Here is a 19,709-nt window from a genome sequence, read left to right on the forward strand (position 1 = left end):
CATCCTAAAACCCTCAATATTGCCACTCTGGGAGTCTGTATGTCATGTTAAGCAACTTGAAACCTTTTCAAGTCTCAGAAGTGTAGCAAATAAAGCATCACTACAGTTGTCATGTCAGCTCAGCATGAACATTTAGATTCATATCCTAATAATATAATATTCCATAGTTTTGACTTTTCTGTGGTTTCTTTTAAAACCATAAGTCACTATCTTTTATTTACCTACAACCCGTGTTCAACACACAAAAGTATATCAAGGTTACTACTTTTGTGTAAGAAGAAAGAATCCCACAGCATTTCTTTTTAATAACTGTTCAGCTACAAAATTTTATTGGTATCCTTCTATGTTCCCTCTAAAGGATGTAATGCACAAAAGCATTGGCACGGAACATATAAAATTACAAATCAAATTTATTGTAAAAAGTAGAATGTCTTCTAGACTGGTGTCAGTATTTATTTCATTCATAAACCAAAACTGCAGGTATAATATATTCATTGTCAGCAAGTTCATGTGTGTGAATTGCCATCCAACAGTATTGACTGATATAAGACAGATATTGAAAAGACAATTTAAATTTACTCTTCCAAACATAAACTGTTCCACAAAAGCACTGTAAAAACTCCTTCAAGGTTTTGTGTTGTGCTTCACATTTATGGTTAACTACATAATTTGGTTGTGTCATAATCCACTGTGTTTGGCAATTTGGCATTAAATGCCTGCAAAGCAGATTGAATCCTCACCACTTCACTGGTAGACAGTTTGAGTCTATGACGGAGCAAGCAAGAGAAGAGGTCTAGACGACGTTGACCAGGTGGAGAGAGTTTATTTACACGATCACGTATCTCTAACAGCTGTAAAAGTGCCGAGTCCTGTGATCCCTGAGTATAGGGGTAGTCCAGCTGCAAAATCAAGTCTCGAATTGCTTCTGGGTCAAAGTGCATGCTGTAGCCAAACACTTGGATGTTATTGATTTTCATGTAGCCCAGATTTCTTGAGGGATCAATAAATTCCAGGGGTTCATAGTAGATGCTCTCATTGCCATTTGGACCATTTGACTTTATTCGACTCCTCAGATAGATGTGTACTGTTTCAAAAAATGTCTTCCATTTGTTGCCCAGAGTCAGTGTCCAGTTATAACACTGAAGGGGTAAGTCCAGTTTAGTCCGCTCCCAGTCTGGGAAATTATTTTCATTCACAGGCATAAACCAGCTCTCAGAGTGGCTGCCCCCAAAAGGGTTGATGTAAACAGCAAGAACAGGCTCTAAGGTGCTGTTTTTAGTTAGGCAGATTTGAAGAGAGAGGCCTAGTATCATATGAACCAGGCTAGATTTGTACTTGTTACTCTTAAGGGTAAGGAGCATCCGCTTGCGCCAGGAAGGATCAAACCAGCTGTTGAGGCGCATGTCATTGCTGATGAAAATTGCATGGACCTCAATTCTCCGATCTGTCTTCTGCAGTAAATACTTCATTTCCAAGTCTTGAAGATCAGTCTCAAACCCAATGTAGTGTTCTGTTGATTCTGCCACTTCAGGCTTGCAAATCCCTTGGCTTAGCATGTATCCAGCATTGCAGCTCCCACAACGTGTGCGGTTGTCAGGAGCACAGCTCAAACATGCAGAACCATCTCCAATTGTGCAGGGAAGGAACCCATGGCAGGCAACTTGATCATTAGGGCAGGTGCATGTGTGAGTCTCTTCAGAAAAGCTCCCCAGGAGGCCATTTTCATTGCAGTAGAGAAAGGACTGGATGCGGTTGAGCCAATAGTTGGAAGATCTGCAACATTAAAATAATATATTTTAGCTCAAACTGAGACACAAACACAATAAGTACAACCTTGTAATTTTTTTTATCAGAAAAAAAAAAAAAAAAAAAAAAAAAGGGGGAAAGATAAAGCTGTTTTTAACAGCAGATTAAGGCACTATAAACATACCTAAAGTCAGATGACAGCATCTGCTGGTAGATAAATACATGTCTAAATCACCTTTTAACAATGATAGAGAACTTTCCTTACAAGATCACACAACAGGAACGTTTGGTTCATTTACTTTTTTTCTCTCTATCTCTGTCAAGAAAGCCTATCAAAGAGCTGGTTTTTTGTAATTGTCTTCAGATTAACATCTTGAAATCCTATACACTTGAGATTTTTTTCCTCGTACTTTTTGCACAGGGACATGCTTTGTATATATCTGTGTGTATGTGACTTTGTACCACCTCTCTGTTTTTCTTTTGAAGATTTTTCTAAGCTTGCACACTTTCTTGTTACTAGCTGTAACCATCCTGATTTATAGACAGTGAGTTACAGAATGACCAAAATTCTTACCTGGAATAGCAAATAGGATCCCACACCCCACTAAAACAGATTCAGTCTTAACTCTCTGAATGAATTCCAACAGAACAATATCCCTATGGGAAGCCACAGATGACCAAGCTGTGTTTAATTTTCACGTTCTGAGATGAAATTGAATGATCACTTATCTTTTTCTTGTCATTTCATTTCAGTTCCACTAGAAACAACAGTTTATGTCCTAAATTACACTGTGAAAACAGATACTGAAACCAATAATTTAGCTGATAAGGTACAGTTGCTAGCAGAAAGAAAATGTGAACATAGTTATATGGACATAGTCAAGAGAAAAATTATCTCCTTTTATAGGTCCTTCTTAGTAATCCTACAAGTGCACAGCTTAAAGGACCTGTTTTGTCTGCTGCAGAGTCAATTTTATTGTTGCCATGATGACGATGGCAATGATGATGGTTGTACAGTTCTTCTGTTTCAATTGCACTGTTTCAGTGCAAGAGCCTCATTTACTAACTTACATTTTCTATTATACCTGAATTTATCTCAAGCATTGGATAGTTCAAAAATCTTAATGATTTTTTTTTTCCCAACTCCAGTGTAAATACTAAAAGTAAAACATATGGCATCTCAAAATCTGATTTTTTGGAAACATGAAAATAAAAACCAGTAATATTGCATCATTTTATACTCTGGTGACTCTCTGTTTTTAATGTTGTGGTTTTCTTTTGTTTGGGGAGGTTTTAGTACTTTTTTTTTCACCTCTTTTCTGTTTCTTTTTTATATATTGTCTATCAGTATTTTATGGAGGTATAAGTATATACAATAGCATTTGTGACATGAATGCCTAAACAACTTGCTTCTCTATATTTAGTAGAAAGTCAACATTAAGGAAAAATATGTTTGGAAAGTTTATATCTTTCTTTCCTGAATAAAACTAGAACATCCATTCTACAAATAAATCCACTGTCACAATATAAATGTTACTCCAAAACTGAGTAGTACATTAAAACTACAGCTTTCCCAGGTAGAATGGGAAGTTACTGTGTACTTGCTTTGACAGTAATCTGTATCTACTGAGCTTGCCCTGGCATCACTATATGTTGTGTAGGTTGTTGTATCTAAGGATACATTTGCATGGTATATTCTGGTCAAATGAAAACTCACTGTGCCTGAGCTCAAAGGTTAAACAAAGGCAGGTAACTACATTAGTTTCTCAGCAGAGATTAGCAGCTTGTATTTTGCATTGTGCTAGTATGGACAAGACATTTCTATATGGCTTGGAGGTTCAACAAAGACGATTTCTACTGGCCCAGAGCCCAGGCAGTATTATCTTTCAACTATATTCCAGCTATGAATTTTGGAGCTTGACTTCAGATACTTTTAAGCTAGATTTCTGAATAGTACTTTATTGAGGTATACTGGATGTCAGTGGCACGGTTATGGCAGTGGAGAAGGGGGAGTAAGGGCAGCCTTTGTGAGAAGAGATCAGGGGCTGCCTTAGGCTAGACACAGAAATTCCAGCCATCTTCACAACAGCCCCACTGTAGCCGTAGCCGAGTCTGTCAGTAAAGATGCTGGCACCTCTAAGAAAACATTTAAGAAAGGGCAAAATGCTTTCTACCAGACTGAGGTAGAAAAGTGTGATAAAGGAGGGGGAGGAAAGTGTGATAAAGGAGGGGGAAGAGGTGCTCAAGGTGCTGGAGTAGATTCCTCTCCAACCGGTGCAGAAGACCCCATGACAAAGCGGGCCTACCCTAAAGAGCTGCAGCCTGTGGCAAGGACCTACACTGGAGCAGGAGCAAAGTGTGAGCGGAAGGAGTGGCGGAGAGGAGCTGTGATGGACTGATTGTAGCCCCTTGCTCACCACCCTCCATCACTGCCTGGGGCAGGAGGAGGTAGAGGAGTTGGGAGTGAAGGAGTGGAGTAGAGCCAGGGAAAATGGGGGTGGGGGGAGATGTGTGTTTTACTTTTTGTTGTTGTTGTTGTTGTTTCCTACTATTTAAGTCTCTTTTGCTTGGCAGTAAATTAAATTAATTTTCCCCAAGTTGAGTCTGTGACTATAATGGGTAAGTGATCTCCCTGTTCTCATGAACTTTTTCATTTGATTTTTCTGCTGCATCCTGTTGAAGAGGGGGAGTGAGAGAGTAGCTGGGTGGGCATCTTGCACCCAGACAAGATCAAGCCACCACATGGGGAAAGGGAGAAAATTTGCAGCTTTAAGATGATCTTTAAGATTTAAGGTGTTATGTTTCATTTACCCTTTCTTCCTCTTAGATGTAGTGCATAGGATTCCGGTTTATTATATTATATTGCTACTTTGAAATAGTTCAAATAATGTTCTTCATGGTAATTTTCAGTACAAACAACAAATATCACTGCTAGTGTTCTGCAGGAAAAAAAAAAAAAAAAAAAAAAAAAAAAAAAACAGGAAGAATATGAGGCTTTCGCACTAGTTAAAGTCAGATACTGTCTACTCTTATACAGGTATTAATTGACTCTGGAAAAGATGTTCTGTATCAAACGTGTATACTAAAAAATGTATATAATACATCTGTGTGAAAAGTTTTGGGATGTGCTTGTCCACAGTTTGCTAGGAAACTGAGTAAGTAACTAGAAGGCAGTGAGTAAAAATGTCCAGTTTGTCTTATCCTGGTTGTTCAGCCCCCATTTTTATATAAAAGAATTGGGGGGGGGAATAAAGGAGGATGTCTCCTCCTGTGGATACATCTGGGAAGGTTAGATTGGACAAGTATCTGGAATGCATGGTGAGCCAGACAGAAAGAGAGTCTGCAGAATTATTGCAGATTGACAAAGAATGGAGTTCAGAGAGCAGGGAACAAATTCTCTTGGTGCACAGAGGTGATGGAAGGAGGGAGACCTATTGATAAACATGACACTGTTGGAAGAGGAGGATTTTCAATTGCTGGATTAAGGTTATTTAAATTAATAAAATTAATTGACAGGTTGAAGGTTGATTTGACTTGGGTAGTTTACATCTTCAGTCACACAGTCTTTAGAATTTTTTTTTTCCTTAGTAATGATATAATCTACTGTTTCTGTTATTATGACAAGTAAAATCCTTAATAACACTTTTTTGTTCTTTTTATTTTTAAAAAGCCTACCTTTCTTCTTTTTCTGTTAAAGGATAGAAGAAGCAGTCAAAAAATCTGCATAAAATTACATAGCTGAACAATTAAGTTGTCTACAGCTTTGAGATTTAAGGTGCTGCCTTTCTTCAGTGCCTATAGCCAACAGATGTAGATTGAGTCTCTAATACTTAAGGACAAAAAGAGCTTGTCTTCCCGAGTGATATATAAACCCCTGATATTTACTGTCCAAACAGAAAATTTTGCTGCCTCTGTAAGTTCATTACACAAGTCCAATCTATGCTAACACCAGAATTTGAGGACCATTGAGCTGTTGAATATCCTCCACAAGGACCTCAGCCACAGGTTGACTGAAAATTTTACACAAATGAGTGACTACAAGTCAGTAATTACATCTATATTATGACAGATAGTTCTGAAAACATAATTAAAATAAACAGCCTTTTAAGGAAAATCAAAAGACATTTACTAGATATCTTTTGGGATTTTAAGGGGATCCATTTTTCTTGCTCAGATCTTGCCATTGCCTCCAGACAACAGTATAGTGCAGGAATATTTTTTTGAAACTTGGTGCATATAGTACGAGACAAACAAAATCTCACTTTCTTCTAGATCATTATTTTCTTCACCTAAGATTCAACTAGTATCAGCTATTACTTGATGTCATTCGTTAGATTTCCCTTTTCTAGTACATGAGATCTAATTATTCTTTATTTTTCTAAGTTAGGTGACTGAGCTTGGTTGTCTAGATACACTATGAAGTCTTGAATGTACCACTTCTAATTCATCTGGGTTGGGGTAATCCCAGATAGGAGTACAGACTGGGAGAACTCATTGAAAGCAGCCCTGCAGAGAAGGATTTGGGGGTTTTGGTGGACAAAAAGCTCGACATGAGCCAACAGTGAACAATTGCAGCCCAGAAGGCCAATTGCATCCTGGGGTGCATCAACAGAGGAGTGGCCAGCACTGGAAGGAGGGGATTGTCCCCCTCTACTCTGCTTTTGTGAGTCCCCACTTGGACTACTGTGTCCAGGTTTGAAGCCCCCAGAACAAGAAGGACATGGATCTGTTAGAATAGGTCCAGAGGAGCGCCACAAAGATTATCATGGGGCTGGAGCACCTATCTGATGAAGACGGGCTGAGAGAGTTGGGGATGTTCAGCCTGGAGAAGAGAAGGTTCCAGGGAGACTTTGTTGCAGCTTTTCAATACTTCAGGGGGCTTATAAAAAAGGTGGAGAGCAAGGGGTTTTTTTTGTTTGATTGTTTGTTTGTTTTGTGGTTGTTTTTTGGTTTTGTTTTTGTTTTTTTCTTGGGTAGATGATAGGACAAAGGGGAATGGTTTTAAACTAAAAGAGGGGAGATTTAGATTAGAAGTTAGGAGGAAATTCTTCACTCAGAAGATGGTGAAGAACTGGAACAGGTTGCCCAGAGAAGCTGTGGATGTCCCATCCCTGGAGGTGTTCAAGACTAGGTTGGACGAAGCCCTGGGCAACCTGATCCAGTGTGTGGCATCCCTGTCTGTGGCAGGGGGTTGGAACTCAATTATTTTTAAGGTGCCTTCCAACCCAAGCCATTTTCTGATTCTATGATTCTGTGACTAAATTTTCAGTACATCCCTTCATTCATCGCATCATTCTGGACACTGCCTGTGTCCTTTTACCTTTAATTGGTTCTATTTAATCAGTTATATTCTCCTTGTTTTAATGGGTAGCTAGTCACTAAGAGGCTACTTGTCTTGAGCAGTTGCTACTTACTTATTAATTAATTAAGAAATAAATTAAGACAATAAGTATCTGGGGGAAAGCTGAAAGGGCTTTTTAATTATCCTTTCAATAAGATTATAAGCAATATTATTTCATTTGGAAAATTACATTTACTAGCCTAATGTGTTTGTTTTTGCAGACCTTGAGCTGTAGAACTTTTGTGTTCCAAACCTAGTGAAAAAGAAAAAAAATATTATTTACTTCAATGAGCTTTGAAACAAAATGTGTTGCTCGAAATATCTGTGTTTTCAAGATCATATAATGCTATGCGATAAGCAATTATCAAAAGCTATTTTAATGAATAGTATACTTGACATCATAATTACTTGACATCATAATAATTACTTCTAAATTAAAAAAATATATAGTAATATGTAGTAATAAAGTAATATTCAATTTAGAGAAATAAATTAATTGTAGTGTAAGACACCTTCTATTAAATTACACAATGCTCCCCAAAATTCCTCCAAATTATTCTGTAACTTTTTTGTTGATTAATACAGAGTTATGGAAATTAACCATTTAAAAACCAACAAAAAGTTACAAAAGAAGTGCATATTCCAGGCTGGAATTTCTATGTAAACATAAATATTATTGATTTTTCTGATAGCAGAATACCTGTTGTCTTACTAGGAAATAGACCATCAACCCTCTGCTTACACAGTGTAGGACACTGAACCAGGTAACTCACACAAAACACATACAATTATAAACCACATACATGTACCCTTTAGTTAAAACCCATCAACTGCCCTTCCACTTTGACTGCAAAGAATTTCTAGTCACCTGAACCACAAATCTCTTTTGTGGACAAACATTTAAATCCAACCCTATTTAATTAATATATTTACTTGTGTGTGACAATATTCCAGAAATCTTTCACAAATCTTAAAATTTAGTGGGAAACAGATTTCTAATTATTTATAGTTTAATAACAGGTCCAGCCAACTGAAGGAGTAAATTCTACCTTCTCACATTTAACCCTTTTCCTACTATATCAGAAGAAAATCGGGCTGTTGCTGGATTACCAGTATCTTTTGTGGGTGAACTTTATGTTGCACAGGATGAACTAAGCAGTTGTCTACCATGCTTTCAGCTAGAATATTTACAGAGCAAATAAAGCCTGCCATATAATCCCACATTTACACAAGCATGGCAAAAAATAGCAATCTTAAGTGTTTTTGTAGATGAAATAATTCTGTGAGATGCACTGCATTGCCTCTTTATGAAGTGCTTTCTGATTTTTAATTCTAATATGTCTTTAAAATATATATATATGGCTATGCAATAACTTTACATTTCAAAAGAAAAATTAATTTCTTTGAATAGCAGTTGCAAGTTGAAATCCAAAACTTAAGCTTACTCTTGTTCAATACACTGTAATATTAAACGTAAGAACAAAGCAGTATGGTCACCTTATATAATAGTCATGGCAAGTACTTAATCATGATATGACACTTTTACCTCCCCCTCTGCCTCACTAAGTGCTTAGCATCTGTTGTACATCAGATGGTTCAATAGCAGATGATGAGTACTCAGTGAGGCAGATGCTAAGTAAAACAAATTAACTGAAAGTGTATATGCAGTAAAATACCCATTACCTATTTTTCCCTCTTTTGGAGGTTGAGTCCAGTATAAATCTGTAAGACAGGAACATCAAGAGCAAATACAAGCTTAAAACATCCTACTCTTGATCTTGTGGGATCACTGCTTGGGAAGGACAAATAAGAATCCAAGTACTTAGTTCCTCTGCTGTGATTCCTAACAGGAACATTAATTTTTACTAAATTTGATAATGGCCTTTATGTGAATGCACTTTTCTTCTGGGAATCACCAAAAAACTACTATCCTGACAGTCACCAGAAGGCCAGTGAATGATTGATTAGAAGACTGAATGTGTTTTGTTTGTTGAGCCTTACAAAATTAAAGTAGTACTACAAACACTGCTCCATTAAACACGCCTGAAATTATTTGACTATGGCTGATGTTACAGGTATGTCAACGATACTCTCAATAACAGCTTCAAATGATGATAAATGGGAGCAATGCAGCTGTTCTGAGTTCACGTCTTATAATTTCACAGCTGGTTCTGCCTGAGCCAGATGTTTTAAAGCTCTTCTAAAGATCTGCACTAGGTACATGGCCTGTGGTGAAACTGAGGTCTTCACAAGCTGCATACTCATCCCACAGCATATTGTGAGGTAGAGAAGGAGCATGATACTTTTCTGAATGTATATACATGTAAATGAAAGAAAGAGCTTCTGGTTAGAAATTTGCTAAAATCCCATGCTAGTGTTCACAGAAAACATATTAATTATGTGTGAAAATTATATAGAAATATCATTACCATATGCTAAAATTGCTTCCAGCAAGAGGATGTGTGAACTAAAAGGTAGCTTGGTTTGAGACCTGTGTATGATACCTATACTACAGGAAAGGGACTGGAAGAACAAGGAGACTGATTCTGTTGCTAGGATTAATAACAACCTATACTGAATCTACATTGACTTATTGAAGTCAAATACTGTCTTCTCCCTTCTTAATCAAATCTAAGAATAATCTTTGCAGAACCCCCAGTTCTTGTGTCAGTTTCTGCAGTTCTTGCCACAGCAATGAGTGGTACTCTATATTTTAAAACCAATAATGAATGTTTAATTTAAATTCCAGATCGTCTTAATTATAAAAAAGCAGAATTAAACCCCTGTACTAAAAGACATAGACATCTAACACCTTGTGAAAAAAAAAAAAAAAAAGTTACTTGATATTTCATACTAAAAAAATTTGACATTGAGAAGATATTTGTCATTATTTAGATTTAGTTCATTGAGATAAGTCCGACTTGGGGCAGCTGCTAGCTAAACTCTCACAAAAGTTTGTTTGTTTGTTTGTTTGTTTGTTTCCTTAAGAATAAACTCCTGACATTGTTTTATTGATTAAACAAAGCCACATACAATTTGAAGATCTCAAAGTTCTTGAAATCCTCACTCTAGGAAACAAAGCTTTTAACAATAAATCTTTAATGTTTTTTTTGTTTGTTTTCTTCTTAATAAAATGTTGGTTGTGGTAACACAGCTAGAGCAACTTAGACTTTTATCTCTGAGCAAGTATGTATATGTAGTTATTTAACTTTTTAAAGATATTTAGGGCTTGTTGATTTTCCTGGATATAAAGATCATATTCTGCTTATTTTTTCGGAGGATCGTTCCAGTTAGCATGTTATGAGTACACAAATCTGTAGTTTTAACTACACTAATGTTGCACCCCCTTTATTCTTGTAGCAAAGATTTTTGTAATCTTTAGCACTTCCCCCCCCCCAACAAAGAATAGTCATATAGATAGCATTTTAAGATAACATACCCACTCTTCTTTGACAAAGTTATAAGCATAATGACTATTGAGTGAAATCAGAATCAAACTGCTTTGTAATAACAGTTACTTATTTAAAAAGCTTCAAATCGGAGACAAGCTTTGAAAGCTTTTGCTAAATAATGATCCATAGCTTTTAAATAACAATCCATAGCAGGGACAAAGGAAATGCCAGTAAAATTAATTAATCATGTTAAATTAGGAATTAAGGTGCTAGGAAAAAAAAAAAAAAAAAGAGTTAATGTGCACAGGAGGAAGTTACAAAAATAACAATAATGCAAATTATATGACATCATATCTGTTTCTTAAAGCCACTCATCTGATACATATCTATGTACATGTACTTGTTTTTCTAGTGTTAGATGAGTATAAAACTCATCTTGGGCAACAGATTATCCATTAATTCTGCAAGCTTTTACATGGGCTTTTCCACATGTATATTAAAGTGCAATTGTGAAGAAAAATTATGAAAGTAGGAGCTAGACATTTTAATTATTTGTCCATTTGATATGCATCTTTAACACATAAAAATAACTAGGAATCTTATTTCAACACAATCAACCTTTTCATGTCAGGGAAAGTGAAGGAAGTATATAATCAGACAAACTGAAGATAGACCCCCCAACTACATATAGAAAGGCAAGTAATATAAGAACATGATAATATAAGAACATGATAATTCCACATAAACAACTGTACACAATGCAGAGACTCATACACTAGCATGCAATTGACCTATTGATTTGACAACAAAAAGAGTATCCCTCTGTAGAGATGAATGCTTACATCTTGAAATCAGCATGATTAGTGTAGCCCTGTACCATTGCTGCCTTTCCCCCACAGCTTCAGGTTAATGTAGGTAGAGCAATGACAGCTCTTTGTTCTGTGTTCAACTGTCCATAAGATAGATAAAGCAATGAATAAATTAAATGGAAGGAACATTGGCTTACAAAAAGGAAAAAAAAAATAATGAAATGGTATTTTGAGATTAAAGATATTCCATTGTAAGATGCAAGATGTAAGTGTAAAAATAGCTAATTTTTGTGTGTCTTCTGATCCAAAGTTACACATAGCAGTGAAGTAATTGTAACATAATTATGAGAACAGGGCTTCCCAAAATTATCTGAATCTATTTTAATTAGGCATACTTCTTCCTAATTTATAGGAAGAAGTGACACAGTAGGGGCTGCTAAAACCAACTGGATTCCTTTATCAATATATATCCTCCCTTTGTAAATTCGTGGCAAGGTTTTGGTAGCAGGGGGCCGTAAGGGTGGCTCCTGTGAGAAGAATCTAGAACCTGCCCCACGTAAGGTAAGGGCCCCACTGCTGACCAGAGCTGAGTCAATAAGAGATGTTGTTTTGCACCTCTGTGACAGCATATTTAAGAAACGGAAAAAAAAAAAAAAAAAAAAAAAAGTGCCACACAGCAGCTGGGAGAGTGAGAGGAGTGAGAAACAGCCTTGCAGGTGCCAAGATCAGTGAAGAAGGAGGGGGAGAGGTGTTCCAGGCGCCGGAGCAGAAGTCCCCTGTGGCCTGTGGTGAGGACCATGGTGAAGCAGGCTGTCCCCCTGCAGCTCTGCAGCCCATGGAGTACCATGGTGGAGCAGGGTTCCACGCTGCAGCCTGTGGAGGAGACCACAGTGGAGCAGGTGGACCTGCACCAACGGAGGCTGTGGCCTGTGGAGGACGCCCACCAGAGCAGATTCTGGGCTGGACCTGTAGCCCATGGAGGGGAGACCATGCAGGAGCAGGTGACCTGGCAGGAGCTGCTGCCCATAGGGGAGCCAGATTGGAGCAGTTTTCTCCTGAGGGATGGACCCCGTGGTACAGACCCATATCTGGAGCAGCTCTGGAAGAGCTGCTGCCTGTGGGAAGCCCACACTGGATCAGTTCATCAAGGACTGTATCCCATGGGAGGGACCCCACAGGGGACGAGAGTGACCGAGAAGGAGTGGCAGAAAAGAAGCACTGTAGACTGACCATAACCCCCATTCCCCCGTTCCCCTGTGCCACTCGGGGGGAGGAGGTGGAAGAAGGTGGATGGGCTGAAGGCGTTTTTGTTTTTTTTTTCCTTTTTTTCCCACTTCTCTAACTTGTTAGTAATAGGCAATAAATCTTACCATCTCCCTATGCTGAGTCTGTTTTGCCTGTCACGATAATTGCTGAGCGGTCTCCCTGTCCTCCAGCCTTGAGCCTTTTTTGTCATACTTTCTCCCTGTTCCTCTTTGAGGAGGGGGAATGAGAGTGATTGTGGTGGAGCTTGGCCACCCACCCAAGTAAAACCACATTACACCAAAGCAAGAATCTCCCAGTAAATATTAATGATTTTAATTAAAGAATACAAAACTCAGTTCTGTATTCATACCTCATACATTTATATTATATTAATTTTTTTTTTTATAAAAAAAGGAGTTCAATGTGCTTTTTTTTTTCTCTCATGTTAATAGTAACTGAAAACAACATAAAATAACTACATTTTGAGCAAGTCCTCAGTTTTAATGTAGGCACAATATACTTTACAGGAGAAGATAAGTTTGTTTTTCTGTCACGATATGCTTGAATAAATTACAAAGGCACCCTTATGGTTCTGAAGAAAATTTAGAGGCTGTCTAAAAAAATAGTTTCATGCTGGTTTTAAAGAAAGTGTTTCTGTATTTTGTTTAACAATGTGTAATTCTAATACAAAGATGCCAATGGTGTGAGGATCATAAATAGGGAAAGTATTAACGTAAATGGACAGATGTTGCAAGTACATAATATAGACATATAAAATTTTATATTACATACAATATATAGAGATATGTAATGTAATGATATTGTATAAAACTAAATAGGTGACAGCATAGTAATAATGCTTATAAATAAATTCCAAGTAATTACACCATAATCTTTTTTGTCTATCTTAAATGAACAAACAAACAAACAAACAAACAACAAAAACAAAAGAACCAACACTCAAATCACAGAAATCACACAGAAATCACAGAATTTCTAGGTTGGAAGAGACCTCAAGATCATCGAGTCCAACCTCTGACCTAACGCTAGCAGTCCCCACTAAACCACATCCCTAAGCTCTACATCTAATGCAACATATAAATTGATAGAAAGACTGGATGAATTGTTGTTCCCTCAGAATTTCTTCTGGCAGAAACAAGTCAAAATATATACTTGTTATACATGCCACATTAACTCCTGTGCATTAATTTGCAGTTCTGCCAAAAAATCAAAGTTGTTAGGATATATCTTACAGCTTTCTGATGGAGCTTTGATGGTTGTGTTTTTTTTGTGTGTGTGTGTTTGTTTCTTTATTTCTTTGCTTGCTTGTTTTCTTTTTGATCTTGTCATCGGCTCCCCAGTACAGTGGTTACAGCCCCCAGCCTATCAGTGTTCAATAAATGATTGGACAATGTTCTTAGATAAACAGTTTATCTCATAGGTTTCTCAGTATGGAATCAAGAATTGGAATTAAAGATCCTCATGGGTCCCTTCCAAATCAATATATTCTATGATTCTATGATTTTATTTGTTTTACAAAAAATTGTTTTCCTACAAGAAAGCAGGAGAAGGACTCTTTATCAGGGAGTGTAGTGTTTGGACAGGGAGTAATGGCTTTAGACTCAAAATGTTGGATTAGACATAAGGAAGAAATTCTTTACTATGAGGGTAGTGAGGCATTGGAACAGGTTGCCCAGAGAAGCTGTGGATGCACCATCCCTGGATATGCTCAAGGCCAGGCTGGGATGGGGCTTTGAGAAACCTGATCTAGTGGAAGGTGCCCCTGTTCATGTCAGGGTGGGTGGAATTAGATGATCTTTAAGGTCCCTTTCAACCCAAACCATTCTACAATTCAATGGTCAGGTCAATCTGTTTTGTCCACAGTTTTCTTTGGTGCATCATCATGTTATCTGTTCAAGAAAATCACATATGTGGGATTATGTTAATACCCTCCACCTGAGAAGAATGTATTATCAATTATAAATCATAATCTGAAGTTACAACCTTTGATACAAAGAAAGAACATATTAGTTCTCCTAAACTGTTTATGTTTCTAGATATTCAATCTCATGCTGATGAATTGCTCTTTCCTCATTATTATGTGTTTATACTTACCATAATATCAAAGGGGAGAAAGAAAATCTCCCCATGCAGAAGAGCTTCATAGAATCATTTTTCTTTCTGTTTAGTGAAACTAGCATGCTGTTCCCAGAAGGGACACAGAACTGCAGAGAAACCATGTGTACTACATGTTTATGTAAAACTGTTAAATAGTTCTGTTAAATGTGGTTTCTGATATGGAATTATACAGAAATGCAAGCAGTGCTCTTACTTCTGGAAAGTTACCTGAAGGGAGATTGATGCACAAGCTGCAGAAAAGTGCAGTGCTGTCCTCAGTTATTACAGAATGAAATGCCATGTAGAGCAACTTGCTATCCTTTGCTTGACGTATTTGGATGTAATCTTGAAACTCATATGCAGAGTAAATGGCTGATTTTTATTTATTTTTTCTTAACCTGTACAAAATCGTACACCTGTAGTATCTTTGCACTTATAACTACTTAATATCAAGAAGGATTGTTAAACATTAAGATTGTGAATCAGGTTATGAAACAAAGAATTCCACAATGACGGTTTTTAAACACGTAATTAGTAGGATAATAGCTGTACCAAGATATCTCAAAAAGGATTTTGTCTATTCTCAGCACCTTGCAAATATTATTGTACTCTGTATTGTGTTTATAATGAAAGTGCCTTCAGAACAAGTATGAAGACATTACCAGTATAGAAAGTGCCAATCTTTCTTAAGAGACTTTGTATAGAAGAATTTCCAACCTATGTGGCACAACAGACGAAAAGAAAAAGAACTGGGATGTCGGATGTGCTCACAAAGGTTTTAGAGATATAGTGAGGGGATGACAAGAACTTGAGGTGGATAACTGCAGAGCAACTAGCTGAATTGTGCGTCTGGAGCTTTAGTATTCCCTCTGCCCTGCAGAGGATTTCTTACTGTGCACAGTGAATACCACTGAATAACAAGGAATAGTCACAAAAATAGCCCTAATGTCCTGAGGCATAAATATCACCTTTTTATTTTTTTTCTTCTGTTTATTCAATACACAATCTGTCCACGTGAGTTTCCAGGTCTTTTTTATTTGCATTTTGGTGGATAAAATGACTTCACATTCATATTAAAGGGGCATTTACAGGTGCTGAGAAAATTTGGTTGGATCTTTTTCAGCCTGCTTACTATGGCACTTTCCCTCAATGCATTAATGCCTTTTCACCTGTCTGTAGCTGCTACCATTTTGTGGTTCGTTTGACAGCAAAGGCAAGCAGATTTGTCACTGGGAAATTAAGCAAGGCTCTAACACAAACACTCTCACCTTGATGAATAATTACAGTCTCTGCTGGCAAAAGGACAGAAAAGCCCAAATCTACACAGAATCCAGTGTTTTTCATAAAGCTTGTAACAACTGGAATTGACATTACCAGGAAGTTAAAGAAAAATAGACTCTGCTCAAATTTTGCCTACTTGGTTGTTTTTTGAAGTTAACTGTATGCAGCCAAACATTTGTAGGAAGACATGTATGTAATATAACTAGATAAAATTAATGTTAGTTTTATATCTGGCAGGAGTTTTATGATCTGTGCAGCTTGCTGCAATACAGTTGTCAAGCGTTACTATTATCTGAATGCTTATTACTTTTTTGATCTACTTACCTCACTATGGACTCATTCAAAAAATGAAGGCATTGATGAAAAGACTACCTTTAAATTCAGAGCACTCATGATCAACCATTGACATCAACCAGTTTAATATTAGCCCTGTGAGAACCTGTGTGTCTGACTAGAGGCTGAAACTCAGTGACATAATTTTAAAAGTATATAAAGATACTACCTATACTTACAAACAGTACATTGCAAATGATCCTTATTTATTTAAATGTAACTGGACTGAATTCTTTTAATACTACCTACTCCAATGTGTTTTTAGTTTCCATGGAAACCATTACAAATCTTTTTCACAATATTTCAAATCTGAATTGCTACATGAACTACCTCTCCACATACAGGTACTTAAGCTCTTAATTATTTATTAAGAGCTTATCTATTATCTAATTTAATTATTAAGCTCTTCATATTTACACCATTAGCTCCCCCCCCCCCCCAAAAAAAAAAAAAAAGGAGTTGGTGGGTTTTGTAAGACCATTTAATTTCCCTGAGATGACTGAAATGGATGAGAAAATTTGAAACTTCAAAGAGCTATGGCATAATCTGCAGTCTATTCTAAGATAACCTAAAGGTTGAGGATTGCAACAATTTCATAACATCCATATGAAGACAATATTAGGGTAAAGATAACCATTAGAAAAAGAGGAGGGAATGTTTATTCATCGCCATTGCCCTGGAAGAAAGCCTTGCTTACTTGCCCTAGGGTTATTATTTTTGGTACAGGCTGATCTGCAGTTTAATTGATTTTTCTTTTTCTTACAGATTCTACTTAAAATTTCCTACTGAGTTTGAGCATGGCTGTCAAGCAGGCTGTTTTATAAATGCTTCCAATTTTGAACTTTTTAATATGGTTTACATTTTGTGTTTTTTGTTTGTTTGTTTTTACAATATGCACTGTGATTAAAAAAGACTATGTTTTGTTAGCCAATTTGTATTCAGCATATGCTGTTAAGCACGTAAAACTTAAGTTCACTAGGATGACTTCAAAAGCAAAAACTGTAATGCCAATACTCAATCTCTCACACCCACCCCTAATAAGGTACTTACCCTTCAGGTAATCCTACAGTCAAGTATAATTCTCAAGTACATGAAGAGAAAGCAAAAAAACAGAAGACTGACTGAATCCTGTCAGTATGCTTGGGTAGCTGATCCCCATGCCCTTTGCTAAAGCACGACATAACTTAAAGTCAGGGAATTATAATTCAGAAACAGAAATACCAAACTTCAGATAAAATGAAATCAAGGTGAAGAACAGAGAACAAAAAAAGAAAAAGCTGTCTATAAAAGCTTAGCTTTAACAGTGTTGTATCAAAAAGAAATATGATATTTTATCAGCTCTCTTACTGTTGTTTGGAAAATTGCCACCTTTTTAATATTGGAAAGCATTTTTTGTTTTCTTTTTTCTTTTTTCTTTTTTTTTTCTTTATTTTTCTTTTTTTTTTTTAACATTTGATTCATTTGGAATACAGAGTTACAATACCTTACAATAAATAGTTAGTTATGACCAGCTTATGCATAACAATGATCTGGGTTTCCTCTTAAAATCAGTGGGCTATTAATTCCTAATAAACAAAATATTGTTCATAAGATTTTTTGTTTTTGAGAAACATTGAAAATATTGAGGAATATCTATATTACTTACATTGCGCTAAGAAATACCTTATTCTAGTTCTACAACTAGTAATGAAAGAGCTTCCTTTTCTCAAGGGAGGGTGGAAGCAGTATGTTCTTGTGTCAGGTAGAAGGGGCTGGATTTTTTCATCAGAAATTTATATAAATCAGAAATGATTGATGGATAGGACTTTCTGCCCTCAAAGCATACCAAGGACATAAAAGTACCTCTAAGGATCACATGAGGCCACAACACAATGAACTCAGACCTACCACTGTGTTACAATTTTTTTCACATTTTCTTTCCTTATGAACTATCAACATTGCAACAACAACAAAATAAAATAAAACATCTGATGATTAGAAATGAGAACATACAGGAGTTCCCCTAGACCTAGGATTTCCCTGTATTGAATGCATGCACTGGGATTTATCTTTTGTTTGTCTTTTCCTGCAACTAGTTCTTTATTCATTTGCACTGCAAAAGGATCATGAATGGTTCATATCTCAGTGTTTTCAAATTTCATACCACTTTAGTATTAGTTGAGTAATGTTGGATATATCAGTCTTCTGTAAAGTACTTTTTCAGAGCATTTGAAACAATAGTATTTGAGCTTTTATTTAGAAATATGCAGCTTCCCTACTTAGGATCCACTATAATATAAATGATTTGTGAAAATGTTGTTTGAGATGCTACTCAAGATTCTTCTGTTTTACAACCAGAGCTGTGCAGGCTCTGAGCAGTGAATCTAATTTAGTGCATGAGCAGCACCTGTTGTGTTCACAATGACAATAACTTCTAAATACTTTTTAGATGAGCATGCATACTAAATTTACAGGCAAAGGAAGCCCTCTCCAATTAAAAATAGATTGTTCTTAATAGAATCTAAAAATGCAAAATATAGTATCTGTGCTATTTTCCTTTTGCAAGATTTTTTTCTCTTTTGTAGCAAATTTTCCTCAACTTTTTCTGCTTTATTGTCCTGATAAGATAGAAAATTCCATTTCCTGCCATCTGTTGTTAAATTTGCAATTTTCTACAATATCTGTATGCATGTGTAGTATTTTTTTCATTTGTTACTTTAGAGAACTTACTATAGATAAGCAAAATAATTGTTCCATTTTTCACTTAAAAAACCCTATCTTGATGTTTTGATTAAGGGAAAAAAAAAGAAAAAAAATAAAGAAAAAAAAAAAGTGGCTAAAGTTATGCTCCTACATTATCTACATTGTGAAAAGGTTTGCTGGGTATAAAAAATTGTTCCCAATTTCATCTGGTGCCATTTACAGAGACATGGTGGGATAGCTCACATGGCTGGAATGTGGTCATGGATGGTTATGTCCTTCTCAGGAAAGACAGGCCAGCAAGGCAAGGTGGTGGATTTGCTCTTTATGTGAGAGAGCAACTACAGTGTGCTGAGTATTCTCCAGGGGCTAATAAGGAGCAAGTTGAGACTCTGTGGGTGAGAATTAAGGGGCAGGTTAGCATGGGGGATACTTTTTGGGGTATCTATTACAGACTACCAGATTGGGATGAGGCAGTTGACGAGGCCTTCTGCAGGCAGCTGATAGCATCTTTGGAATTAATTCCAATGGTGGATGTGCCAACTAGGAAAGAAGCGCTGCTGGATTTTGTCCTCACTAACAAGGAGGGTCTGGTTGAAGCAGGGAAGGTTGAGGACAGCCTTGGTTGCAGCCATGAGATGGTGGAGTTCAGGATCTCATGGCAGGAACGGAATACCAAGCAGACTCCCAACCCTGGACTTCAGTAGGGCCAACTTTGGTGTTTTCAAGCAATTTCTAGGGGAAATCCCATGGGACAAGGTATTA

At 36.7% G+C, this 19,709-nt stretch overlaps 1 protein-coding gene across 2 annotated transcripts in view; it reads right to left on the bottom strand.

Moving 5' to 3' along the window:
- Positions 1-656: 656 nt before the first annotated feature.
- The window catches only part of BRINP3 (BMP/retinoic acid inducible neural specific 3), a gene marked incomplete at both ends in the record, with an annotated part of 193,076 nt that continues 174,023 nt past the window's right edge, over positions 657-19,709 (bottom strand). For both annotated transcript variants that reach the window (XM_084290811.1, XM_084290812.1), the window contains one exon: positions 657-1,773. In XM_084290811.1, coding sequence (XP_084146937.1) covers positions 657-1,773 — 1,117 coding nt within the window. The remainder of the gene's footprint in view (positions 1,774-19,709) is intronic.

This window comes from Netta rufina (assembly GCF_964035555.1).
Source record: "Netta rufina genome assembly, chromosome: 8".
Lineage (NCBI taxonomy): Eukaryota > Metazoa > Chordata > Aves > Anseriformes > Anatidae > Netta > Netta rufina.